This window comes from Oryx dammah, unplaced genomic scaffold (assembly GCF_014754425.2).
Source record: "Oryx dammah isolate SB20612 unplaced genomic scaffold, SCBI_Odam_1.1 HiC_scaffold_11, whole genome shotgun sequence".
Lineage (NCBI taxonomy): Eukaryota > Metazoa > Chordata > Mammalia > Artiodactyla > Bovidae > Oryx > Oryx dammah.
The window spans coordinates 34,927,848-34,954,870 of NW_024070195.1; the positions used below are offsets into that span (position 1 = coordinate 34,927,848).

Consider the following 27,023-nt stretch of genomic DNA (forward strand, 5'->3'; position numbering starts at 1 on the left):
ACAGTTTATCAGTTTATCTGGTAGAAAACTGGACACAGTCGGCTGACTCACTCATTTTTAGAGTTGCATGATTATTCCATTGTGTGATTATGCCATCATTTATTTAACCAGTCATCTTTAACTGGACAATCTGGGTTGTTTCTGCCTTTTTAAGCCCGGCACACCCTGGCTGACCTTGCTGTGACCTCTCTTCCATCTCCCAGTTCCTAGTTCCACCACCCTGAGCCCTTGCAGAGGTCTTCGCCCTTCCTGCCTGCCCTCCTCAGATCCTCCAGCCCACCCTGTTTTCTCCTACTCTGAATCTCTGTTAATCCCATTGTTAGTCTCCCCCTGTTCACTTACCTCCCCACCCTTTACCTCTCCACGTGTCTCTCACTGTCTCCCCAAATAGACTAAAGCCACTTGAACTCAGGAACCATGTCTCTGATTTCTCTGGATCCTTCATAGTCCAGAGCTGGGCACACAGATGTTCTCAAGACTATTTATAGGAACTTCCCTGGTGGTCCAGTGGCTAAGACTCTGAGCTCCCAATGCAGGGGGCTCAGGTTCAATCCCTGGTCAGGGAACGAGATTCATATGCCACAACTAAGACCCGCTGCAGCCAAATAAATAAATATTTAAAACAAGAATATTATGTATATGGTGGAAGTTGCATATGAATGGAATTGCTGGATGGTGACTCTCCTGGGGCTGGTTCAGGGTGTAAGAGCCTAGGAGCTACCCAAAGCGGGAGGTCTCCAAGAAGGAAGCCCCTATCTCGTGCCTGAGTATCTGGAGCACTTGACTGGGTCGTGATGATGTCCAGGGCAGGATGCGGTATCAGGAGTCCCCTTGTGCCCTTCCCGAGTGGCCAGTGGGAGGAGCCATGATGTAGAGGTAGGGGTGGAGGGGCTGATCCTGTGGGTATGTGTGGATGCCCTTCCCGTCTCTGTTAACATCTTTGTCATCCTCCAGAGGCCAGCTCAAGCCTCAGTTCTTCCAAGAAGCCTTCCTGGACCTCTCCAGGAAGCCCATGCTATTCTCCCCTCCTCTGAATTCCTGCTGTGTATGGATCACTGGCAGCAGTCACTGTTCTGTACTTAAGTCATCGTGGTCTGCCACCTTGAATCATGTAAACCCAGTTCCCTGATGAGACCTCAAGACCCTGCAAGGTAGAAATAAGACTTCTATAATTTTCTTCTAGCTCCAGTTACCTCAATCCTTCAGCACGGCAACAGGAAACTGGGAAGCCTCCACAAATACCCTAAACAGGAACTGGCTCCAGCAGTGCCCTGGGAGTGGGTGTGGTAGGACAAGGTTGACCACAGACGAGTCACCAATCAAAAACATTTGGGGAACACTGTCTTTAAAGATGCTCTGTCCCCCAATTTGTTCCTCAATCCCTCCTCTCTTGGTGGGAAAACGATGACTGAGGGCCCCTCTCATCCTGTCCCTTGACACTGAAGTGGACTTTTCAAAAATGCCACTGTCGTGAAAAGCAAAAGCAGAGGATTGCCCTAAATTACGAGATTAAACAAGTATGACCAGCAAATGCAATGGGTGAGTCTTTAAAAAAAAAACTATTTGGCTGTGCCGGGTCTTAGTTGCGGCATGAGGGATCTTCGTTTCGGAATGTGGGACATTTTAGTTCTGGCACGCAAACTCTTAGTTGCGGCTTGTGGAATTAAGCTCCCTGAACAGGAATTGAACCTGGGCCCCCTGCACTGGGAGCAGGAAGTCTTAGCCAGTGGACCACCAGGGAAGTCCCACAGTGTGTGAATCCTGATTGAATTGCAGGTTGGAAAAAATAAAAAACTAAAATGACACCTTGGGGGATAATTGGGAAATTTTTAATGGGGTGTATACTTTAGATATTCATAGTGTATTGATCGATGTTAAATTTCTGGTGTGTGATAACTGCATTGTGGTCATTAAAGAGAATGTCCTTAATCTTAGGCAACGGATACTGAAGTAGTGGTCAGGGTGGGGAGATGTGCCATACCCACACCTATGAACCGTCAGCAAAATGAAAATGAAGTGTGTGTGTGCACGCAGGTGGTCATTTTACTGTTTCAGTGTTTTCAAAATGAAAAGTTTGGAGGGGAAAGGTTTGTAGTAAAAGAGGGGTGCCATTCCAACTGTCTGGGAGAAAAAGGAGGGGAAATGCAGCTGGGGGTTCTGATGGGGTAGCTCAGAGGAAGCACTTCGACTCTGTGACTCGAATACCACCCCCCCCCATACACACACTAGCCTTCCACCCATGGTCCCCTGAAAGCATTCAAATCTAACCTCCGCACCCCACCCCCATGGCCTAACTCTCTGAATCTTCCACACAGTGTCTCAGGTCCTCATGTGATGGGACCTCCCCTGGTGGAAGGCCACTCCCTGGCCGAGCTGAATAGCATCTTAAGGTGTACCTGAAGCATCTTAAAGGTGCACAGCTCAACTCCCCGGAGAATGAACTGAACCTCCATGGGCTTGACCCACCAGAAGTTTTTAAAAATTACATTCACTTAGAGGGTGAAGGAGAAGGCGATGGCACCCCACTCCAGTACTCTTGCCTGGAAAATCACATGGACGGAGGAGCCTGGTGGGCTGCAGTCCATAGGGTCGAGAAGAGTCGGACACAACTAAGCAACTTCACTTTCACTTTTCATTTTCATGCATTGGAGAAGGAAATGGCAACCCACTCCAGTGTTCTTGCCTGGAGAATCCCAGGGATGGGGGAGCCTGGTGGGCTGCCGTCTATGGGGTCACACAGAGTTGGACACGACTGAAGCGACTTAGCAGCAGCAGCAGCAGCAGAGGATGAAAGGGAACCCTTGGACACTGTTGGTGGGAATGTAAACTGGTGAAGCCACTATGGAAAACAGTATGGAGGTTCTCGAAAAAATAAAAATAGAACTACTATGTGATGCAGCAATATCACTCTTAGGTATATATCTGAAAAAAATGAAAAAAACAGTTTCAAAGATATACGTACCCCAGTGTTCACAAAAGCATTATTTACAATAGGCAAGACATGGAGACAGCCTAATCTATTGACTGATGAATGGATAAAGAAGATACTTTATTTATAAGTATACATATAAGTATATATACATTATACACACAATGTAATACTTTTGTTGTTGTTTAGTTGCTTAGTTGTGTCTGACTCTTGTGTGACCCCATGGACTGTCACCCATCAAACTCCTCTGTCCATGGGATTTTTCCAGGCAAGAATACTGGAGCGGGTTGCCATTTCCTTCTCTAGGGGATTTTCCCTGACCCAGGGATTGAACCTGTGTCTCCTGCATCATAGGGAAATTCTTCACCACTGAGCCACCTGCTGCTGCTAAGTCGCTTCAGTCGTGCCCGGCTCTGTGCGACCCCATAGATGGCAGTCCACTAGGCTCCCCCGTCCCTGGGATTCTCCAGGCAAGAACACTGGAGTGGGTTGCCATTTCCTTCTCCAATGCATGAAAGTGAAAAGTGAAAGTGAAGTCGCTCAGTCGAGTCCGACTCTTAGCGACCCCATGGACTGCGGCCCACCAGGCTCCTCCATGGAGGAAAATCCATGGGATTTTCCAGGCAAGAGTACTGGAGTGGGGTGCCACTGAGCCACCACTCAGCCATAAAAGGAATGAACACTTACCATTTGCCACAACATAGAAGGACCTAGAGAGTATTATGCTTATAAAGTCAGACAGAAAGCAAATACTAAATGTTTTCACTTGTGGAATCTAAAAAATAAAGCGAATGAATGTAAGAAAACAGAAACAGACCCACAGACACAGAGAACAAAACTATTAATAGTTGGGGCGGGGTGGATAGTGGAGAAGGAAGGAGGGAAGGACAAAATAGGGGTAGAGAATTAAGAGGCACAAACTGCTATGGATAAAATAAGCTGCAGGCACCCCACTCCAGTACTCTTGCCTGGAAATTCCCATGGACAGAGGAGCCTGGTAGGCTGCGGTCCATGGGGTCGCGAAGAGTCGGACATGACTGAGGAACTTCCCTTTCACTTTTCACTTTCATGCATTGGAGAAGGAAATGGCAACCCACTCCAGTGTTCTTGCCTGGAGAATCCCAGGGATGGGGGAGCCTGGTGGGCTGCCGTCTATGGGGTCACACAGAGTTGGACACGACTGAAGTGACTTAGCAGCAGCAGCAGCAGCAGGACCTATTGTACAGCACAGGGAATATAGCTGATATTTTATGATAATTTTAAATTGTATATAATCTATAAAAATATTAAATCACTATGTTGTACACCTGAAAATAATACAATGTTGTGATTCAACTGTATTTCAATTAATATTCACAACTTCACAGAAAAAATAAAGAATTTGATGTTAAAAAAAAAAACGCACCAAGATTTAGTCATCCTGCATTCTCTTTGGAGCTTGTCAACGAGGATATTTTCCACCCTAGTCATCAGACTGGGACACTAGTTTATTGCTTTATCGCTTTTCCCTTTTTTTCCTATGGGCATTTCCTTACAGGCATGGATGATTCCCGTCCACTCTTCCAGGGCCTCTAGGAGCCATCTGCCTGCGCGCTGAGGCCAGCCGCCGCCCCAGTGCTGGACGCACGAGTTGTTTCCCAAGCTCTGGACTGTCCTGGTCGCGAACCGCCTTGGAAGCCGGGACCCGGCCCACCCCCTCCCTCCCTCGGGGGGAGGGGGTGGAGGAGGAGGCCCGGGAGGCGACCGCGGGGAAGGGGTGGGTCGTCTCCGCGCTGGGCGTGGGCTGGGCGAGGTTCCCCGGCCCACCAGGACTCGCCAACAATGGCCGGTTGTGGAAGGAGGCGGCAGGAATGCAGCCGGGGGAGTCGGGCGGCGGGGCGGCGGCGGCCGGGGGGCGGGGCCGGGGCGCAGCGGCAGCCTCTTACCTGTCCAGGTAGCTCGCATTTCTCGGAGAGCGGCGGCGCCCCCAGCACCTGTCGCCCGGTGCGCGGGCGGGGAGGACGGCGCGGGGCATGGCCTGGTAGAGGCCCCCGGGGAGACGGTGCGGAGTCCAGTCCCGAGCAGGGCAGGCGAGGGAGGGACGGTCCTCCCCCGGCGCCCGCGCGGCCGGCGGCAGCATGAAAAAGAACCCGGGCACTTTCAGCAAACTCTTCGGCAAGAAACATGCCAACCCGCCCGCCACCTCCCTCTACGCCACGAACCCCCCCTGGATCTTCACCCAGGAGGCCCCGGAGGAGGGGACCCGGGGCTTCGGTGAGTGCGCCCGGGAGCGGAAGCGCGCGGGGGCCTGCGCGTGGTCCCCCACCCCAAGGGCGGCCCTCTCCCCGGGCTCTGGGTGATCCGCGGCCGCGAGGGCGGGAGACGCGCCAGGCGGAGGGGAAGCAACGCGTTTGAACCTGTGCGCTGGCCGGGCAGGAGCCTTCGGCAAAGGGAGATCTCTGGGAAAAGGAAGGAGGGGCCCCTCCCCACCGCAAGGTCAGAGATCTTTGATGGGGAGGCCGCATCTGATCCTTGTCCCTCTCCGAGGTGTTTGTTTTCCCTCCTCCGAGGAAGTTGTGTTTGCTTTATTGTTGCCAGAAAGGCTTCCCGGGGTTTGCAAAACCCTCCCTCACCCTTCCCCCAGCAGTTCTGTTGAGTCTGAAGCCTTGCCTGGATCTGAGGACTTGGAGATGGTCCCTTCAACCCCTACTCTTTCCGTTTCCTCCGTTCCCCCTCTCCCAGTTCCCAGCTGGCCTCGCCTGGCCTGGCGTTGCAGGCAGTGAAGGAGCTGCTATCTGGATGCCCACACACCCGCCTCTACCCTGAGGAGGCCCAGAGCCACTGCTGCCAGCAGGATAGCAGGCTGTGCCAGTCACCCAGTCTCTCTGGGATCACAGGCCCTTGTCAGGTCAACGATGGGTGCCTATGAATGAAGCGCCCCCGACTGCCAGCTGCCCTTGGCCCCTGAATTGGGTTGATGTGTCTGTAGGTATTTGGAAACATCATACCTGCCCTGCCTTTGGGCTCTGCCTGTGGGTCATCTGATCACTGCATCTTTCTGCAATTTGTACGTTCTATAACTGAGAGGGAATCTAGTCGGGTGAGGCCAGGAATTCACTTCTTGTGTCTGAACTGAGGTTCTGGGCCCAAGGAGGGTCACCCATCACTGCTTTAGCTCATCTGCCTTCATTGTCACCCCATTACCTTCACTGACCTTTATGGCCACAGTGTGGGGACCCCCAGAGGATGTCACAGCCTCAGCCCCTGCTCTTGGATTCAGTTTAGCCCCCAGCTTTATCAGGAGCAGGACACAAGACACCCGGACAGGAGAGGGCAAATGAGACATCGCCTCTCTCTGACCCAAGGATCTCCGGCTGGCTGGTGAACAGAGATGACCAAATGCCGTTTAGCCCTTTCTGAGTCTTTGCTATAAAAGAGTAAGTGCAAAAGGAACAGAGAGGTGACCTCTGATTGGAACTAGCATGTGAGCTGAGAGAGAAGGGCACCCAGCATTTCCAGAGCAAACAGCAGGAGCAAAGGTAGGAGGGCCAGGGCAGTTTGGAGGCAGGGCTTAGGAACTTAGCAAACACACGTGTCCTGCCAAGTATAACTCTGTAAGGCCTAAACACCTCTCCTCACCTGAATCCCAAACATTTATTGACCCCTTCTTAGGTGCAAGGTACCATTCTAAAGTCCTCCTGTTGTTGACTTGTTTAATCCTCATCTAGCCTGTGATGTAGGGACTGTTATTCCTGTTTGACAGATGGGGAAAAGGAGGCGCAGAGAGGTTAAGTAACATGCCCAAGAACACACCATTTTAAATGATCGAGCCAGGATTTTTTTTTTTTTCTTTTTTTTTTTTTTTTTTTTTTTTAATATTTATTTATGGCTGTGCTAGGTATTCATTGCTGCACAGGCTTGGGGCAAGTGGGGACTACTCTCTAGTTGGCGGTCGAGGGCTTCTTACTGTGGTGGCTTCTCTTGTTGCTGAGCGTGGCTCTAAGGCGTGTGGGATTTGCTAGTTTCAGCTCCCAGGCTCTAGAGCACAGGCTCAGTAGTTTTGGTGCACGGGTTTAGTTGTTCTGTGCATGTAGGATCTTCCCAGATCAGGGATTGGATCACCACTGAGCCAGGAAAGCCAGAGCCAGGATTTTCTTGAGTGTACAGTTCACGGATTTTTTTCTTTTTTTTTTTTTTCGTAGACTTATCAAGCTGTGTAATTGTCAGCACAACTCAGTTTTAAAACATTTTCATTGCCCCCAGATTTCCCTCATGGGGTAGAGCCAATATTTGAACCCAGGTTGTGGGGCTCCAGAGACCACACTCCAGCTTGCAGAGGTGACTTTGTGGAAGGTATGAATGAATGAAAGTCACTCAGTCATGTCGGACTCACTGGGACCCCGTGGACTGTAGCCCACCAGACTTCTCCTGGAACTCTCCAGGCAAGACTACTGGAGTGGGTAGCCATTTCCTTCTCCATCGGGCCTTCCTGACCCAGGGGTTGAACCCCGGGTCTCCTGCATTGCAGGCGGATTTTTTACCATCTGAGCCACCAGGGAAGCCTCGAAAGTGGAAGGTAATCAAGGGGGAATTTGGATGGAGAGGCATCTACCTGAGAACACCTCCCCCCACACTCCTTCCCCAAGGGGAATGTCTTCCTTGCACACCTCTACATTTTTGCCTTACATACTTCTCTACATTTTTGCCATAGATAAATTCCCCAACATTTTTCCTACACCGAACAGACTTCTGGTGGGGTCAGTAAAGAGATGTGGGCATGGTGCCCAGTCACCTCTGGCCAGCTGCTGCCTCCACCAGCAGGGCTTGGAGCCCAGGGAGCCTCCCGTTCCCTAGGGCACAACTGGGTCTCCAGCTGACTCAGCCTGCTTGCGCCACATGGAGAGGTGGGAAGCAACGTGCAGCCAGCAGAATGGCTCTCCAGTGTTTCCAGGGTACTTTCTGGGGCCCAGTGGGTGCAGCAGAAGTCTTCCTGCTAAGCAGGACATGTGTTGGAGCTGGGGACAGGAAGGACTAGTGCTGAGGATTCTCAGATGTGATGAAGACCTCAGACCTATTTTGGAGTCCGCCTCTGTCAATAATTGGGGGCCTAGCCACTCTCTGGGCCTCAGTATTTTTTGTTTTTGTTAAGTGGGTCTAGCAGTCTGGTATCCAGGCTCCTTACAGAATGAGTGCTTGAATTTTGTGTATGGCAGTGCTTTAAAGAGCATCGAAAGGAAAGACACTAAAACAAGGATTGGCAAATTACGGCCCATGGCCTGTTTTTGTAAATAAAGTTTTATTAGAACATGACCAGTCACGCCCATCATTTGCATATCTTCTGTGGTTACCTTCATGCTACTAAGGGCAGAATTGAGTGACTGCAGCAGAGACAGTGTGGCTCACAAAGCCAAAAATATTTGCTAGCTGGCCCTTTACAGAACAAATCTGTCAACTCCTGCATGGTTTATTATTATCAGGGCATGTCTAGCTCTGAGCGCTTCCTGCTTCAGTTCTTCCTCCTAACATTGCTGTAGACCAGAGGAAACTGATCTGTGAAGTGGTCTCAAAGGGGTTGGGATTAGAGTTTCATAGGGTCCCCGAGTCTGTGACGTTCTCTGAGATGCTGGCAGTATCCATACGCTTGGAGAACAGCCGGTAGGATTCAGGGGGAAGAAAATCAATGGGGAGTATGTAAGGCAATTAAGGAGTACGCACTTGCTGTTTGGCTACAGTCATGTAAAAATCTGTTTGCACAAGGGTAGGCTGGGTGCAGCAGGTAAAATGCAAACAGTCATGTGAGTGTGGTGATGGGTAAATTTTTCCTTGCAGGATTTCCCTGGTATTTATCCAGTAACTATTAAAGCGCTTCACTTAATGCAATTGCATTCCTAATGAAGCCTAGGCCTCCCCGCCGGGCCCATGCAAGGGTCTTAAAAGGCCACACAATTGTTTTTTAAAGTACGTGAGAAAACAGAGATGTGGATCTTTCTAAATCTCACGGTAAGGGACTTGCTGCAGCCGGAGACCAGACTGCCAGTGGCTCTGGACTCCTCCCTTGGCTCTTGGATTAGTTGAGCCAAGCTTCCTTATCTACTGTCACTCCACTCCACCCCACCAATAGGACGCCCTGCTTGCTGGGGGCCCTTCCTCCGAAATGTAAGTCACCTTCCTCACAACCACCTAGGATGCTTATTTAAGATGCAGATTCCTGGGGGCCCCACCTGAGGTATAGGAAGTCAGAATCTCTGGGCTAAGACCCAGGTTCTGGACTTTTCACCAACTCCCAGGTGACTTTTTAAAAATTAATTAATTTATTTGGCTGTGTGAGATCTTTAGTTGTGGCATATGAACTCTTACTTGCAGCATGTGGGATCTAGCTCCCTGACTGAAGGGATTGAAGCCAGGCCCCCTGCATGGGGAGCACAGAGTCTTAGCCACTGGACTACCAGGGAAGTCCCCTAGGTGATTCTTTTGTATGGGAAAATTTGAGAATCCTTCTCCAGGTAGAGCTGCCGTTCTCTCCCCCACTGAGGACTTCCTGCAATTCTACATAAATATATAGGGCCTATCCCAGTTCCTTATCCACGAGAACCCCTGGGCGTTCTCCCTAAGGTGGCTGCAGGTTCTACTAGTCTTGCTCCTGGGGATGTATCTCAGGCCAGGCTAACGGGTAAGAAAGCCATGAACTCCAGGCACTGAGCACATATTTCTGGCCCGGGACAGGCTGGCACCAGCCTCCCGAAAGGAAAGCTGACCTGTGCGTGGCAGAGGTGTGAAGGAGATTTCTGTTTACTCGTGTCCCCTGGAGGTCTGCTGTGGTTTGCTGGCAGCTCAGTACACACACACACACCGTCTCTGATGTCCCATTATATAAGCTCCTCACACACACACACACACACACCCCGTCTCTGATGTCCCATTATATAAGCTCCTCTTGTTCCTGTAGTTCAACTTAGAAAGCCAGGCCCTTCCTTGACCACTGCAGGCTACAGGGTGCCCCTTCTCTCCCAGCCAATAAATTAATGATAATAATACCATCATCATCATCATCATTATTTTTCCCCCTCATGCTCAGTCATGTCCAGCTCTTTTTTGACCTCATGGATTGTAGCCCACCAGGCTCTTCTGTCCATGGGATTCTCCAGGCAAGAATACTGGAGTAGGTTGCCATTTTTTCTCCAGGGGAGCTTCCTGATCCACGGATTGAACCCACGTCTCTTGAGTCTCCTGCATTAGCAAGCGCTTATCTACTGAAAGAAGCACCATGCTAAAAACTGTTTTCTCAATTGAGGAAACACTCAGAGGCTCAGTCAGTCTGACTCCAGGCAGCTCAAAAATTAGTGCATCCAGCCACCCGGGACCTTGTTAAGATCAGATTCTGATGCACTTCAGACACTTTCTCAGGTGAAGTTCACCAGGGCTGTAGGCTGTACTTTGGGGAGCATGTCCTAGCCTGGAAGCGGGTGGGGTTGTGGGGGGGGGTGCCTGTTTGCTACGCTCCTCCTCCCCTAGTCCCCAACCCCGAGGCTCCGTCCCCCAGTGGTCCCCCCTCCCCTATCCTGTGGCTCTCCCAGCCCAGCCCAGCTCCACCTCCGGCGTCCCCTCTGCCCTTGGACAAAGGCTTCTCCCTGGCACCCTGGGTCAGACGGGCTGAGACTTGCTGGGACAGACCAGCCTTTTCAGGTTCCTGTCATGTGGCCCTGTTAATTAGCAAGGAAGGGCCTCATCAGCCATTTGTGGGTTACATTCACATGGGGCCCCCTAGCTTTGTCCCTGAAAGGCTGGGGCTCCAGCCAAGTGACAAGGATCAGATGCCCTACCTCGGTGGGGTGGAGGTTGGGGCCTGTTTTGGGGTTCTGGGTTACTCTGGTCAAGGTAACAAACTCTCCCAACTAGAAACCCCACCCTTTTTAAGCACCTGGAATTTTTTATTAAAAAACATAATATTTATTTATTTACTTTTGGCTGTGCTGGGTCTTCACTGCTGACTTTTCTCTAGTTGCAGTGCACGGGTTTCTCATCGCGCTGGCTTCTCTTGTTCTGGAGCACAGACTCTAGGCCACGCAGCCTTCACTAGCTGTAGAATGAGGGCTCAGTAGTTGCAGCTGCCCGGCTCTAGAGCACAGGCTTAGTTGCTCCACGGCATGTGGGATCTTCCTGGATCAGGGATCGAACCCCTGTCCCCTGCATCTGCAGGCAGAGAAGCCCAAGCACCTGGGATCTGATGAGACCCGTGGTCAGTGCTTGTGGGGTCATGTGGGGGCTCCTGGCAGTTTGGGACCCCGCACTGTCACCCCAGCCTTCCTCTCAGCTCTGCTAGCTTTTTTCTTTTCCTTGATTTTGGGAGGCTTCTCCCTAAAGGATCCCCATTTGGCGGTGGGGAAACCTAGCCTGAGCAAGTGCTCAGAGTCCTCAAGTGCTACACGGAGGAGCTGGGGCATGACCTCAGATCTGGTTCCCGGCTGCATTTGTCTCCTCCAGGCCTCACCAGCTCTTCAAGCTCACTGGAGACTGAGCAAAGGGATGGCGAATCCCTGCGTTAATTCCCTGCTGTGCTGGCTGTAGCCAGAGGGAATTGGATTCTAGAGTCGTGTTGCCTGGACTTGAATCCTGGCCTGTTTTCCTCACTAGCTGTGAGACAGTGGGCCGGGGACTTAACCTCTCTGAGCCTCAGTTTCCTCATATGGCAAATGAGGATAGTAAAAGTGCCTCCCACACAGGTGTATGAAGAGGGATGTAAAGAGAGCTTAGAATGGTCCTAGCTCATAATACTGCGTATCAGGTATCACATAGTTACATTAAAAAAAATTATTATTTTATTTGGCTGTGCCAGGACTTAGTTGTGGCACACTCTTCGTTGTGGCATATGGGATCTAGTTTCCAGACCAGGGATCGAACCCAGGCCCCCTGCACTGGGTGCCTGGAATGTTGGCCACTGGGTCACCAGGCAAGTCCCAGACAGTTACATTTTTATCATTCATTTCCTCTCTAGTTTGGACCTATCTAGGATTTGAGAAAGGAGCTAAACAACTGTTCTGGACTTCAGCCTCCATGGAGACCCATGGGCAGCTTTGGGGCTGGGGCAGGAAGAGCATTTTGTCAGGCTTTCAACCCTGAGCTCTGTGAAGAAAGAAGGCCCAGTGAGAGGTTCCTCCTTTGGGGAGAAGCAGAAAGGAAGGGCTGGGAGTGAGGCAGCCATGGATACCCAGTCTTCAGCTCCCCCAGAGCTGGTGGTTCCCCCTCCACATAACACACACAACACGCACACGCACACCCTGCTCCAAACCGAGAAAACTAGGTCAGCCTATTTGGGGAGAGGCAGTAAGCCACATGCCATGTGCCCTACACACATGTGCCCCTTATTTGTGCCTGGAGCCCAATACTGCAAGGGCCACTCCATTTGGGCCCTGGCACCACTGCTGCTCTGGGACTTTAGGCCAGCCCCCCCGCCCCCCACCAGCCATTCTGGGCCTCAGTCTCCCCATCAGCACAGAGGGCAGCCCCAAGGGTCCAGACTCTAGAGTTCTCCCTGACAAAGGAGCAAAGGGCCGCCCACCTCCTGGTGGCTCTGCCCCATTGGGCAGAGTCATCCAGCCTCCTCTCTGTCACCAGCTTTATCTCCTGACTTCATCTCCCTCAAGAGGCCCTCCTTTATCTCCTCTGTTGAGGAGAGGGCTTCCCAGAAAGTTATTCTAGTGTCCCTGACACTGATCCCAGCAGAGTTCATTTACTTCTGCAGGAAAATCCCCGAAGTTTGATTCTGTTGTCTTTCTCTTTATTTTGGACCTTGACCTTGAGGCTCAGAAAGCCCCAGCCCTGACCTTGAACTCTCGGGCATCCCAGCTTATGGCAGCAGTCACAGTTCCCCCACTTGCTGGTATGACTTGACCAGCTGGGAACTGTGCCCGGGTATGAGGGGCCCAGGAAAGTGTGTCAGGTTCTAGACACACCTCTTTTTCTTTTTTTTTCCCCCCTTGAAATAACATACATTTAATATCTCATAGTTCTGTAGATCAGAAGTCTGATCTCACTGGGCTAAAATTAAAATGTCAGCAACACTTTGTTCTTTTCTGGAGGTTCTAGGAGAGAATGTTTTCTCTCCTTTTCCACCTTCTGCCTGCACTCCCTGGCTCACGGCCCCTTCCGTCTTCAAAGCTGGCAACGGCCACCTGAGTCTTTCACACATCACACCACTTTGCCTCTGCTTCCCTCATCACATTTCCTTCCCCGAATCCCAGCCACACCTCTTAGAACTGGGAAAGCAACTTGTATTTCCAAGAGGTGCTCCCGTGGAAGGGAGCCACCTGGGCCTTCCACGCCTGTCTCTACCAGAGCTGCTCCCTTTCCACAGGTATTCTAGAGAACAATCATATTCTTAGAAAGGGTTCCCCAGTTCAGAATAACCACAAACCAACCAAGACAACAGTGCCTCAGAAGATGGGCTGAGTCATGGAATCTGTGGGGTTCCCAGGTGGCTCAGAGGTAAAGAATCCTGCTGCCAATGCTGGAGACGCAAGAGATGCAGGTTCAATTCCTGGGTTGCGAAGATCTCCTGGAGGAGGAAATGGCAACCCACTCCAGCATTCTTGGACAGAGGAGTCCATGATGTTGAAAACAGTCAGACGCAACTGAGTGGCTGAGCCTGCATGAAAGGTGCTTAGAAGCGTGCCTGACCCATTACAAGTGTCCAATAAATTCCACCTGGCATTATATTATTACTGCTATTATAGTGATCAGCTTGCCAGGCTGCTTGCTTTTAAAACTCCTGTGCTTAGTCAGCTCAGTCATGTCTGACTCTTTGCAACCCCATGGACTGTAGCCCATCAGGCTCCTCCATCCATGGGGATTCTCCAGGCAAGAATACTAGAGTGGGTTGACATGCCCTCCTCCAGGGGATCTTCCCAACCCAGGACTGAACCCAAGTCTCCCTCATTGCAAGCGGATTCTTCACTGTTTGTGTCCCCAAGGAAGCCCCAAAATACTGGAGTGGCTAGCCTATCCTTTCTCCAGGGGATCTTCCCAACCCAGGAATTGAACCAGGGTCTTCTGCATCACAGGTGGATTCTTTACCAGCTGAGCTACCAGGGAACCCCTAAAACTCCTTGGTGCACAATAATAGTAACTATTAATATTGTGGTAACTCAGCTGCAGAGAGGATGCTCCCTTGACCCCAACACTGGTACAGATTTAAATGAAATAGTGAGAGGGAGGGGAGCATGCCTGGGTTAGTCCCCACCCTACCCCCTGTCCTAATAAGGGGCCAGGCAGCCATGGACCTGGCTGCCAGGTCAGATCTAGGTCCTTGGTTTCAAAACAGCCCTGTCTAGAGAATGTCCCAGGAAACCCTGGTGCCAACACGCTGGGGAGGCATTAGAGCCAGCGAGACCTGGGTGGGCTTTAGTGTTAGCGGTTGGAGATGTGGTTATCTCTACTTTTCCTGTTTCTGATTGGGCCAAATCTACACTCTTACCACCTCCTTCTCCCTCCCCACCCACCCCATGGCATCTTGGTATCCAAGCCCAGGTGTGGAGCCTGGCAGCCACACTGAGAAATCGGGTTTGCCCAGAGTGTATGGGACAGGGCAGTACTGGGAACTGGAATTTCCAGGGACGAGGGGAAAGCTTGCCATGTTGGTCCCTCAGAAAGGTGGAGAATCTGGAATGTGCCAGCCAACTCTCTGGCTGGTAGGGCAACACACAAAGGTTTCTAGGTCCCATTTCTAGGGTGCCCTCTGGAGCCTCCATGTCATATTCAAGGCCCTCTATGTCAGATCTGTAAACTCTTGCAATTTCTTCCTAAAGTCATGTACAAGAGGAAAAGTAATCACCGTTCATCCAATGTTTCAGTTAGTAGGATACTAGTTCATTGGAATTTTGACTTTTCTCCTCTGTCCTCCCTGGTTAAAGAGGAAGTCCCCCATGTCCCATAAATGGAGAAAGTCCTCCTTGCTCATGGCCCATGTAGTAGGAGGTCCACAGTGACTCCTGCCTCTCGGAGGTAACAGTGTGAATCTGGGGCAGGATGGGAAATTCCCATCAATGTGTGCTAAGAGTCATGAGGGCAGTTGGTTGAGAAAATGTGACTAGCGTCTCACTCCCTCCCACTCCTGTAGAAACAACCCAGAGCACAGGGCCAGCAACTAGAGGAAGGGAAATGTTCTGTATCATCTTTCTACAGGGGACAGAACCATATTTGCTGGGCCCATCATTGCTCCCATTGTACAGATGGGAAAACTGAGATCCAGACTGGTTATATGATATGGCAAGTCCATGGCAGAGCTGGGATCTGTATTAAATCAGGTAGACCCTACTGTCCTATTCTTTCTGCTCTGCCCTCAAGGGCACCTCAAACAGAGCCATGACCCCCAATCACTGATGGTTTGGGGGCTAAAGAAATCTTGGGTTAAGGACTTCCCTGGTGGTCCAGTGGCTAAGACTCTGCACTCCCAATGCAGGGGGCCTCAGTTCAGTTCCTGGTCAGGGAACTAGATCCCACATGCTGCAACTAAGAGTTTGTATGCTGCAACTAAAGATCCCACGTGCTGCAACTAAGACCTGGCACAGCCAAATAAATAATAAACAAACAAATAAAAGAGATCTCAGGTTAGCAGAGTCCAGAAGGTGGGTGCTGAGCCACTGGGTGGCCTCATCAGCTCTACTAGTTTCAGATTAGAAATTCAAACACTCGAGAGAAAACAACTTGTTTTCTTCCCTCTTCTCAGAGATAAGCGTTAGCTGAGGCCTTGGCCAAGCTTTCAGTGCCCCCAAAGGAGGGTCTTGTGGAAATGAAGGCTCAGATCCTGCAGTGGGTAGATCAGGAGACAGATGGCAGCTGGCGGCCGAAAGCCCCAGGAGACCCCGAGAAACCACCCCTGGAGTCCCTCGCAGTGCTGTTTCCGGTGGCCCCATCAGCACACATCCATCTGTAGGATCTTGTCACGAAGAGGCGCCTGGCAGAGCCAAGCAGGGGCCACCAAGGGGCTTGGTTTTCCTTACTGGGAACTGCAGGGCAGACTAAACTCAGTCATCCCCCATGCCCTTGATCCCCAGTCATGGTCTCCCCATCTTGTCTCCTCTAGATGGGATCTATTATGGAGACAACCGGTTTGACACTGTGAGTGAGTCGGGAACCGCCACGCTGAAAGCTCGGCCCAGAGTCCGGCCGCTGCTCACCTTTCTTCCGCTGGTGAGTACGTTCTGCCCTGACGCCAGAGGGTCTGCTCTGGGCGGGCCACCTGGGCTGCCACAGAGAACGTGGCCCCACCTGCCCTGGTCCGAGTGGTCATCAGCCTCACCCTCTGTCCATCCTCTTCCTTCCTGATGCCAACTGAGGGCGGCAACTGGGAGGAGGCATGGCTCAGGACAGGAAGGCTGAGATTAGGGATGTCAGCTCCTTTGAGTCGAAACCTAAGGAGGCGTTATGGGGAACATGGGTGCAGAAGCAAAGCAGCGGTGGGTACCTCCAGCTCAATGGGATTCCTATTCTACACTCGCCAGGGGCTGCCTGCTTCATGCCAGGCCTTGCATAGGATGCTGGGATTCAGAGATGATTGACCCAGGATTGCTCAAGGAGCCCCCTGCCCAGTATAGGGGATGAACCAGTAAAGAGACTGTTAATATGTAGACCAGAGCAGGAGCAGCCTGCCTAGCCACAGGGGTTGGTCAAGGAAGGCATCCTGGAAGAGGTGACACCTGATTGTCTCAAAGGTCAAATAGCAGTGACCCTTGGGAGAAGAGCATGCGGACTGCTTTATTTGTGGGTCTGAAACTGCCAGAAACCAAACACTCCCTTCTGGAGCCTGTGATTGGGCTTTTGTTCTCTGACAAGGGAAAGAGACTCAAAACAACCTCGCCGTGACTGGTTCTATTTACTGTGACGAGAGCTCTGGCTTTTCCAAGACAGCCTAGGCCTGTGCTGTCCAATAGAAATACAATGCAAACTTCAGGTATAACTATCATTTCTAGTAGCAACATGAATAAGAAATAGGTAAAATTAGTCCAGAGATGATCATTTCAACATCTAACCAACGTAGAAGGTACGGCTGAGATGTTTTACACTCTTCTTTCACACTAAGGTAAAGTCTAGTGTGTCGCACTTCGAGCACACATTCTGCTTCTGAGCAGTGGCATTCCAAGGGCTCAGTAGCCACTTGTGGTCAGTGGCTACCATATACAACAGCCCAGATTTAGACCTAAACAGCCAGCCTCATAAATTCTGGGTTCATTACCATCTGTGAGACCTGGGTCCCGGTTGGGACAATACTGGGGCCACAGCATCTCATACCTCCATGAGGCTCTGTTCTGCCTCAACTCACAAGGCACCAAATCGTGATCTGAGTTTTCAGGGGCCCGTTAGACCTCACAGCACCCGACACCTTGGTCCCTGCACCCACATATTCTGCTTAGCACTGCCTGGCACAACCACCTCCCTCACACCATCATCAATTGTTTTTCTGGTTGTTCAACCTCGCCACAGACCTGAGATTCTAGATGGGAGAGCCTGAGTGTTACATTCTCCTTGCTGCATCCCCAAGGCCTGTATGTGGAGGCCTGAGCATACAGACCATTGGGCATACGGCTCTAATTTATTTTCTGCTTACAAAAGCAATTCACGGACATCACAGACAAATACAGAAAGTACAACACCACCAGTGAAAAGGTATAAAGCAAATGAGTCCACTCCTCACTGTTTCCAGAGATGCATAAAACTGTTTCCAGGATTACTGCACCCATATATGCAGATGAAACAGTTTTTTGATTGTCTGTCACTAGAGGTGAATTTGATTCTCTCCCTTCATCTACCGCATACTCAGAATTACAGCGATGGGCACCCAGGACTGACACACCCGTGCCCATTGTGGTTGATAAAATATTGAAATAAATGGCTGTTGCCCCTTGAGTGGCTGTTGCTCTCTTAGCTCCTCTCTCAGGTCTGAACCACCAAGTAAAACGTTAATGAGGCATCACTGAGTTTGTTCTGATTGGTCAGCATCCTGTATCCCTGCCTCTACCCACCCACTCACTTTGGACCATTTGATTAACAGCACAGGTCCATCGTTTCTGCCCTCCCCCTTCTGGTTTGGGTCCTCTGGTTTGGATCTGATCTGAGCCAACCAGGGCCTGACTGGGAGCACTGCACAGGGTTAGGGGCTGCTGGCTGCTACTGGCTTGGGAACAGTCAGTCAGGGCAAGCTTCAGACCCAGTCCCAGGAGACGGGGGCTTCTCCCCAGCAAACTCACACCCCCTCATTGGTGAGGATGAGGGAATGAACATGGCATGAATCCACAACTGAAAGGGACCTCGTGGGGTCCACACCAGCCTCCCTAGACACTGGCAGGAACTGAACCCAGAAAGGGAAGGTGCCAACTGGGCAGCTGGCACAGTGCTAGCCAGCAGCAGGGCCGTGAGATCGTGACTGACTTGTGGGGGGCCCTTCCTGTGTGTCAGGCACCATCCCAAGTGTTAGCATGTGTTAACTGAACTGATAGAGAAACTGAAGCTCAGGATGAGGAAGTAACTTGCTCAAGGACAGGCAGCTCATAAGTGGCAGAGCTGGGGTTTGTAGCCAGGCTCCAGGGTCCAAGTTCTATTGGGCCATCTTACCTGCCCTTCCACCCATGACCTTTTCCTTCTTCCCTCCCAACATCAGCCTGCAGAACCACCTGCATCTCCTGTGTCTGCCTCTCTGAACTCCTGCCTGGCCTTTTGGGGATCACACACCCCTCTGAGACCATGCTGAGGCTGTGGGCCACATCCACACGATCTTGCTTACAATTCCAGCACAGGGATCTCAGGCCCCAGAAGCCCACTTCTGATGCACCTCAAGATTAGGAGCCCCAAGCCTGACCGCTTGTGTCCCGGGGATGTGTTTTGCTCCTGACTCAGGTCCTAAGATACAAAGCAGCCCCAGCATCTGGGTTACAGGGAACCCAACTCCTCTGCCTTAGGCTCTGGACTGGGGCCTCTGCTTTCCTCTCACTGGGGCAGAAGGCCGGGAGAATGAGAGGCAGGAGGACAGAACTGCAGGTTTACACGCAGACGTGCACTTGCACACCCTCCCCCAGCCCCCCCGAGCCAGGTTGAGTGGGGAGCTGGGCTGTGACACCGCCTCACAGCTGGGCCTCGCCCCTCCCTGTCTTGCCTTCCCACACTCAAGGGGCACCTCCCAAGCCTGACCCTGGGGCAGGGGAGGGGCCAGGCTTCAGTGCCCATGACAGGCCCATGCTCTTCCTTGAGTGCCATCCAGGCCGGGCCGTCTTCTGAGCACACAGTTGCTCTCACGACCCCTCACGAGCCCCCCGTGGGATGGTATGAGAGGGGAGGGCAAGATGAGGAGGGGACGGGCACAGCTGGGGTTTCTGCTTCCTTCCTAGACATTCCTTGCTTATTGAGGTGAAAGTGCAAAGGATGGAGAAATATTTTGGCCTACTCCATACTTTCCCAGGCAGCTGGCCACCAAAGGCCAGTTACGAGAAGGACCCTGGGATCTCTCGGTGACTGGGACGGGCTCTGGATTGATCCTCAGGTGACCAGTCCCAGCTCTGCCTCTGGGCCACAGCCCTTCCTCTCCCAGGGCCTCTGGGTCCTCACCCATCAGTGGGGTTACATGGGATGGTCTGCTAGGGTCCCCTCAGCTGTGACTTTCTGTGTCCAAATAACTCACTAACAGAGGGGCAGGAGGTGGGGTCAGCTCTCTGGAGGCCCCCAGAGATGCCAGGCCCTCTGAAAAGGAAGCCCTTTAGCCACCAGGGCTTCCCCCACCCCACCCTGCCGCAACTTCCTGCTCTGAGAGCTCCAAGGAGCTGGATTAGCATGGCAAACTTCAAAACTGGGGGTGGGGGTGGGCGCAGACCTTGGTGAGCATTGGAATAAGAAAACTGAAGCCCAGGGAGGGGGGATGCATGCAACTCCCTCAGCTCCATGGAGGCAGAGACAGACCCCAAGCCCAGGTCTTCTCCTCCCAATTCCCGTCTACACCACCATGGATGGGCCTGGGCTGAGTCTGGGAAGGGTCCTTTCTCCCCACTTCCTTCTCCCTCCAAGGGGATGCTCAGCCCAGAACTCAAGCCAGAGCCTGTCCCTAGCTTCTCAGAGCTGAGACGGTAGGACGGCTGGTGGTGGGAAGGGCAAACTTGTCTCTGGGGCTGCCTCTGGCCCTACCCCAGTCTGAACTCAACCATCTCCAGGGCAGTGCATGTGAGGAATTAAAAAAGAAACGCCAATGAGGCAAATATGGGGAAACTGGCCGGACAGGTCCCCCAGGGTGCCTCGGGCGGTGAGAGCTCCCTGGGTCACCCCACCCTCTGAGTCAGGCAGGGCTGGCAGGGCCTGGGGAGATGTCAGGCTGGGCTCCGGGCAGGAAGCCTGACTGTTTTGGGGCCCACCCTCTAGTCCTCAGCAGAGATGCAGCCCGAGTCAGCCGGATTTCTCCTTTCCACTCTTCCTCTCCATCCCCCGGCCCCGGGAGCTGTCTCGGAAGCCAAAGCCCAGGCTCCCTTTGGGGCTGGTGCTCCTTTGGGTGAGCTGGGAAGGGCAGTCGGTCATGATTGGCTTTTGAGTGATTCTCTTGGCTGACATTAGCTGGCACGGCTCTTGGGTAGGGAGCTCCGGGTGTTCCTGTGGGAGTGGCTGTTGGAAGCCTGCAGCCAGTGAACAGATGGAATACCCCTCTGTTCCCCGCCGAAGCCACCCACCTGGCTCTTCTTCCACAGGGAGGGCCTCAGCCTGAACCCCCAAAGCCCAACACACACCCTCATCCTAACCACATATGACTGCCCCTTGGCCACCCGATGGGGCTTCCCAGGTAGTGCTAGTGGTGAAGAACTCGCCTGCCAACGCAGGAGACGTAAGAGACACAGGTTCTATATCCCTGGGTCGGGAAGATCCCCTGCAGGAAGAAATAGCAACCCACTCTAGTATTCTCGCCTGGAAAATCCTATGGACAAGAGAGCCTGGCAGGCTACAGTCCATAGGGTTGTAGAGTCGGACACGACTGAAGTGACTTAGCACATACACTTGGTCACCCTGTGGATTCAGGGATGTGTGCCCCCCACTCAGGCTGCCTTCAGGACTGATTGAGAAAGAAGCTCTAGAAGTGACCTAAAATGTGAAAGTTATTTGCTTCAGTTGCGTCCAACTCCTTCTGACCCCGTGGACTGCAGCCGGCCAGGCTCCTCTGTCCGTGGGGATTCTCTAGGCAAGAATACTGCAGTGGGTTGCCATTTTCTTCTGCAGGGCATCTTCCCAACCCAGGGATTGAAACTGGATCTCCTGCATTGCAGTTCTTTACCACTGAGTCACCAAAAGAGGCCTAAGCGCTGTTTGAATGGAGGATTCTAGGGACCTTGGTGTCTGGAGCAAGGTCAGGAAGGGGACGGGGTGGGCTCTTAGGGGTTGTCTCCTTGACCCATGGACTCCTTGCCCTGCAGGGCAACAGAGCACAGCCCTCTACAGATGAGAGTCCAGGGTCGGGCCCTAGAGCTCAAGTCTAAGAGAGATCCTGGGGTGGCGTGGGTCCAGAGTAAGACAGCATTGTTGGTGGAATTCTCTGTTCCCCAGGAAGGAGGCATGAGCTTCAGCAGAGAGCAGGGGCTGGGGCAAGGAAGTCCTGGAGCTCTTTTTATATTAAAAAAGAATTTTTTTCCTAAGGTTATTTTTTTTTTAACATGGACCATTTTTTAAAAAAGTCTTTATTGAATTTGTTACAGTATTGCTTCTGTTCTATTTTGGGGTTTTGACAAGGCATGTGGGGTCTTAGCTCCCTGACTGGGGATCAAACCCACACCCCCTGCACTGGAAGGCGAAGTGTTGACCACTGGACCACCAGGAAAGTCCTGGAGCTCTTGATTTTAAATGCTCACTGGTTCCCAACTTCAGAGAAGCTGCTGTGTGGGTGAAACATTGCCGACCCTCACACCGCCCCCCAAAGCCAGGAAATAACTAGCAGCGCTTCACCCAGCTGGGGACGTTGGGTGCCTGGAGGGGTTTCCTTGTGGCCCTCACTCCAGGGGCCCATCCCCCTGCTCCCCAGCCTACAGCAGCGTTCCCAACCATTCCCGGCTCTGACTCTGACTCAGGGTCACCTCCCTCACCGCCTGAGCTCTGCACCCCACCCTGAGGTGCCCCACCAGGCTCCTGGAGGAATCTGAGGAAGTTTGCATTCCACAGCGTGTCACTAAGGCTCTGAGCTGGCTCGTACTCAAGGTCAACTGTGTGTAGCCCGTTGGCCCAACCCTTGTGACCCACCCTTGGGGTTGGCCTGCGTTCTGAGGAACCCCAGGTATGAGGATGTGTGTCCTGGCCCAGGGAGGGCAAGGGGACTGGGCTGGGCCCATTGGTGGAGTGAGGCTATCCCCCAGATCCTTGGTGGTACAGCAGGGGGCTAGTGGTGGGCTCTGACTCCCTATGACTTTAAGGGGGAGACAACCTCAGTTCTCAAATAGTGAATGCTTTCCTCCCCTCCTCTTTTCTGCTTTCTTTCCTCCTTCTCTTTAACTCTGAAATATTTGTGGTCAAAAGGGCAGTAGGGGATTCCCGGTGACCTGGCCCTGACTTCAGGGAAGTACCCATCTATCTCTTCAGGCCCAACCAGACAGACACATCCCAGGAACCCCTCCCAGAGCAGAGTGTCCATGAATTCGGGCCACTGCTCACCCACTGAGCCTTGTTAGGAACTGAGGGGTGGGGACTCGGAGAGATGCCCCTTCCTTGAGTGCTTCTCTGCAGGATCTCTTTAGGTGTGAGGAGGCCTCCGATGTCACAGCAAACCCACGGAGGTAGGATCAACCCCATCTTACAGATGAGAAAACTGAGCCTCAAAAGGCAAGAAGGGGGCACACTTCCTGACCACTGAGTGTGTGATTCTATCTTTGAGACGATGGCGTTAAATTAAGATTGCCAGTGTGGTCTACCTGCCTACAAAATCCATGCTTTTCTTCATTTTTTAAGTATTCATTTATTTGGCTGCACTGGGTCTTAGGGACAGCACACAGAATCTTCACTGCATCACACAGGATCTTGTGTGGCAACACCAGGACTCTCTAGTAGTGGTTCGCAGGCTTAGTTGCTATGCAGCATGTGGGATCTTAGATCCCTGACCAGGGATCGAACCCACATCCCTCGAATTGCACGGTGGGTTTTGACCCACTGGAGCACCAGGGAAGTAAGTCCCCATACTCTTTTTGATTACAAGAACTTAAAAAAAAAAAACCTACGTATTGTGTGTGTGTGTATTTTTCAATTGTGAAGGAAACAGAAGCTCATTGTTAAGAACTGAAAATAGAGACAAGTATAAGGAAGGAAATATATATAAATATTCTCAGAATGGCGCTTCCGTCCCTAGGCTCCCTGCCAGCTAATCATTGCCGGGTGACTTTTCAGTATATGAGGCTGTGATGGGGCTGCTTGATTGAACTGGGGAGCTGGAGCTTGCACCCCTGTGAAGTGGGCAAGGTGACGGGGATCTTAGCTTCTGGGTGTTGTCCGGGTGTGGGTTCGGGAAGGGCTGAGGCCCAGCTTCAGGGGGAATGCCCCACCTGGACTCTGCCCCAGGCGTTGAGAAAGGGCTGCTATTGCGGAGTGGGGGTGGCCTGGCTGAGGACGGAGGGCGCCGGGGGGCTGCCCCAGCAGAGGAGCTCAGATGCTCATTTGCATGTTCTTGGTCATTTCCCTTGCCCACCAGGTGGCCACACCCTCTCCCTCGATGTAGGGCTGCTGTCCTTCAAGGGCCAGACAGGTCTCCCTCCTGAGTCTACTTGAGGGGCACGCCAGTCCCTGCAGGCAGCCCCCTGGGGCGTGGGGTCTGTGATTTTCCCAGGGCAAGCGTGCTGAGGGTGGGGCAGCCCTCGGCTGACTGCTGCGGTCACAGGCCCACGTCGGAGCCAGCGGTGACCTCAGGCCCAGTCCTGCCCGCTTGGCCTCTCCCTGTGACTCCTGGAAAAGCAGCTTCACAGACTCCTCCCTCCCCCCTCCTCCCCTTTCCTCCTCCCCTGCCCCCACTTGTTCCGCCACCCCCCTCCCCCCAAGAACTCTCCCGAGACAAGGGCGGAGGTCTGTCCCAACACCTGGTTGTGGAAGAGGGTGGCCGCCGGTGTTCAGGCCGCTGCCCACATGGCTCAGATGAGCTGAGCACAGACGGGACACCTTATGGGCTGAGACTCACAGAACGCCAGGTTGGAGATGGTCCTGAAGAGCATTCACAGGACAGGGAGGGAAGGAGGCCCTTTGTTCCCAGTTAATTGGTGGTGGGTCTGGCGCCAGAACACAGACTTTACACCTCCCTGTCCTGTGTTCTTTCCACCTCTCATTCATTCATCCGGGAGTTTCTTCACCCATCCAACTCTCACTGAATTGCCCCATCTGTACCAGGTGGGGCAAAAAGAATCAGCCGTCCCCCTACCCACAGACAGACTGGGCTGGGCCAGCAGAGACCACGGCCACCTGCAACAGGCTTCGTTTATGCTGGAGGAAAAGTGTGAGTGTGAATAGTGGCAAAGAGGGCAGGCTCCGAGTTCCAGTGTCGACTGCTGTTTATTAGCTGTAAGACCTTGGGCGATGTGCTTAGCCTCTCTGTGCCTCAGTTTGATCTTCTATACAATAAAAACAACAACCTACCTCTTAGGGTTACTACGATGATTAACTAGGTTGCTACGTGTCTGCCTAGCACATAGTAGGCACCTAATAAATGTCAGGTATCAGAATGCACACACAGGGTGAGGAACACACTGAGAAGAGAAATGAACTCGGGCTGAGGTTGCCAAGGAGGGCTTCATGGAGGAAGGGTATTTAATCTAGGGTTTAAAGTCTAGGTAGGAGTTTGCTGGACAAAGAAGGGCATCTAAGAATAAGAGCCAAAGGTAAAGGAGATAATTAATAAAGATCTACTGTACAGCTCAGGGAACTCTTCTCAATACTCTGTAATGACCCATGTGGGAACAGAATTTTAAAAAGAGTGGATATAGGTATATGCATAACTGATCGATGTTACTGTACAGCAAAAACTAACACATTTTAAATCTACTATAATAATTTTTAAAAAAGAGCAAAGCAAGATTTGGGAGGTCTGAGAGTATGTGGGAGTGAATCTCAAGCAGCTGCAGTGATCTGCACGGTGAGGGAGGGAAGCAGAGCCAAATCATCTAGGGGTTTTTTCAAGCTATAGATTCACCCCCAGAACCTTGAAATACTCCCTCCCAGGAGTGGTCTCTCAGCCATACTGAAGATCCCTGCTGCAGGGAGCCCATTTGCTCTTGAGTGAGGCAGGTCTCCAGGGACACTGATGGGAAAACACGAGAACCACTAACTGGAGCCCAGAGTGTGTGGAGTGGGTGGGAGAAGGTGGTGGGAGCTGCGGACAGGACAGCTTAGGAAAAGTCTAGAACACCACGTGAAGGTGTTTGGGTGTCATCCTCCAGACCGACAGAAGGATGCTGAACAGGGAAGGGACCTGCTCTGGGATGCATTTTATTTCTTTCTTTATTTTTTAAAAAATATTTATTTATTTTGGTTGCACTGGGTCTTAGTTGTGACTCCCGGGCCTCTCTCTAGTTGAGACATGGGGGCTCAGCAGTTGTGGCCCACAGGCTTAGTTGCTCCAAATCAGGTGGGATCTTAGTTCCCCAGCCAGGGATTGAATCTCTGTCCCCTGCATTGGGAGGCAGAGTCTTAACCACTGGACCACCAGGGAATTCCCTGAGATGCATTTTAGAAAGAACATCCTGGCATCAGGCTTAAAGAATGGGGTGAGGCAGAAGCCAGGGAGATGATAGCAGTAGTCTGTCTGGGTAACAGTGAGGACTGAAGGAGGGCCAAGTTTTCGGGGTAGCAGGAAGGGAGGGACACAGGATATGCCTGGCAGAGCCAGGTGAAAAGCTGGGGGTATGGGTGATGGGTAGATGCCTGGAAAGACAGTGATACCTAACTAGCTGTGAGTTCTTAGGCAAGTCACCTAACCCCTCTGCCTGTTTGCTCATCTGTAAAGGGGAGGTGTAATAACACTGATCACATCTCATGTTGCAAAAAGTAAATGAGTTAAGAGATGGAAGACAGAGCACGTGGTACAGAGGAAGTGCTAAGTAGCAGCTGTTATGGTTATGGTTAAGGTCGGGAATATTAGAAACGAGAGAAAGAAGTGAGATGCTGATGTCTGTCCAGTGGATGGGTAAGCTCTAAGTCTCCCTCAAGACTTTCTCTCTTGACGTTCTTGTTCTTTTGTTTGTGGGAGTGTGTGCCAAGTCGCTTCAGTCGTGTCCGATTCTTTGTGACCCTATGGACTGTAGCCCATCAGGTTCTTCTGTCCCTGAGGTTCTTCAGGCGAGAATACTGGAGTGGTTGCTGTGCCCTCCTCCAGGGGATCTTCCTGACCCAGGGACTGCACTCTCATGTCTTAAGTCTCTTGCATTGGCAGGCAGGTTCTTTGCCACTAGCGCCCCCTGGGAAGTCCTTGGTCTTTTGTTTGCTATGTTTTAACTTTTTAAATTGTTAAGATACATTACATACAATTTACCATTTTAACCATTTTTAAATGGACCATTCAAGGGTATTAAGTAACTCTCTCCTTTTAACCAACCCCAGTGTACAGAGCAGTTGCAGGGATAGTACAAAGGACTCCCTAGAGCCGCCACCTAGATTCACTGCATTGTGCTCCATTTGCTTTATTTGCTCTCTCTCTCATTATTTACACATTGTTTTTTCCCAAATGTTAAAGAGTAATTTGAGACATCGGATCCCTTTATTCCTAACTACTTTAAATCAACTATAATGCAATTAGTAAAAAACCAAAACCTTCCCTCTTCAAAAAAAAAAATCTTACATACTATGTGTGTGCTATGTAAGCACAGAGACATTCTCTGTGCAACTAGCAAATTCAGGAATTTAATATTGATACGATACTATTACCTGATATACCTTTTACATTCAATCTTCGCTGATTGTCCATTAAGACCCTTTTACAGCACACCCTTCCCCCATCGCAGGATCACACATCGAATTGAGATGTTACCTCCAGGCCCTCTTCCAAAGGAGGCTTCACCTCAGTCCTCTGAGGCTAAGGGAGGCAGGTGAGGAAGTTCACTCCCCGTGGAGATGGATGCTGTTCACACCTGTGCATTGCACACTG

The 27,023-nt window shown here is 51.7% G+C and overlaps 1 protein-coding gene across 1 annotated transcript in view; it reads left to right on the top strand.

Annotated features, from left to right (window-relative positions):
* The first annotated feature begins 4,977 nt into the window (after positions 1–4,977).
* CUNH6orf132 (chromosome unknown C6orf132 homolog) overlaps positions 4,978–27,023 on the top strand; it is a 35,304-nt gene continuing 13,258 nt past the window's right edge. The window contains exons 1-2 of the mRNA XM_040249689.1: positions 4,978–5,182; positions 15,987–16,093. Coding sequence (XP_040105623.1) covers positions 5,047–5,182; positions 15,987–16,093 — 243 coding nt within the window. The 5' untranslated portion in view covers positions 4,978–5,046. The remainder of the gene's footprint in view (positions 5,183–15,986; positions 16,094–27,023) is intronic.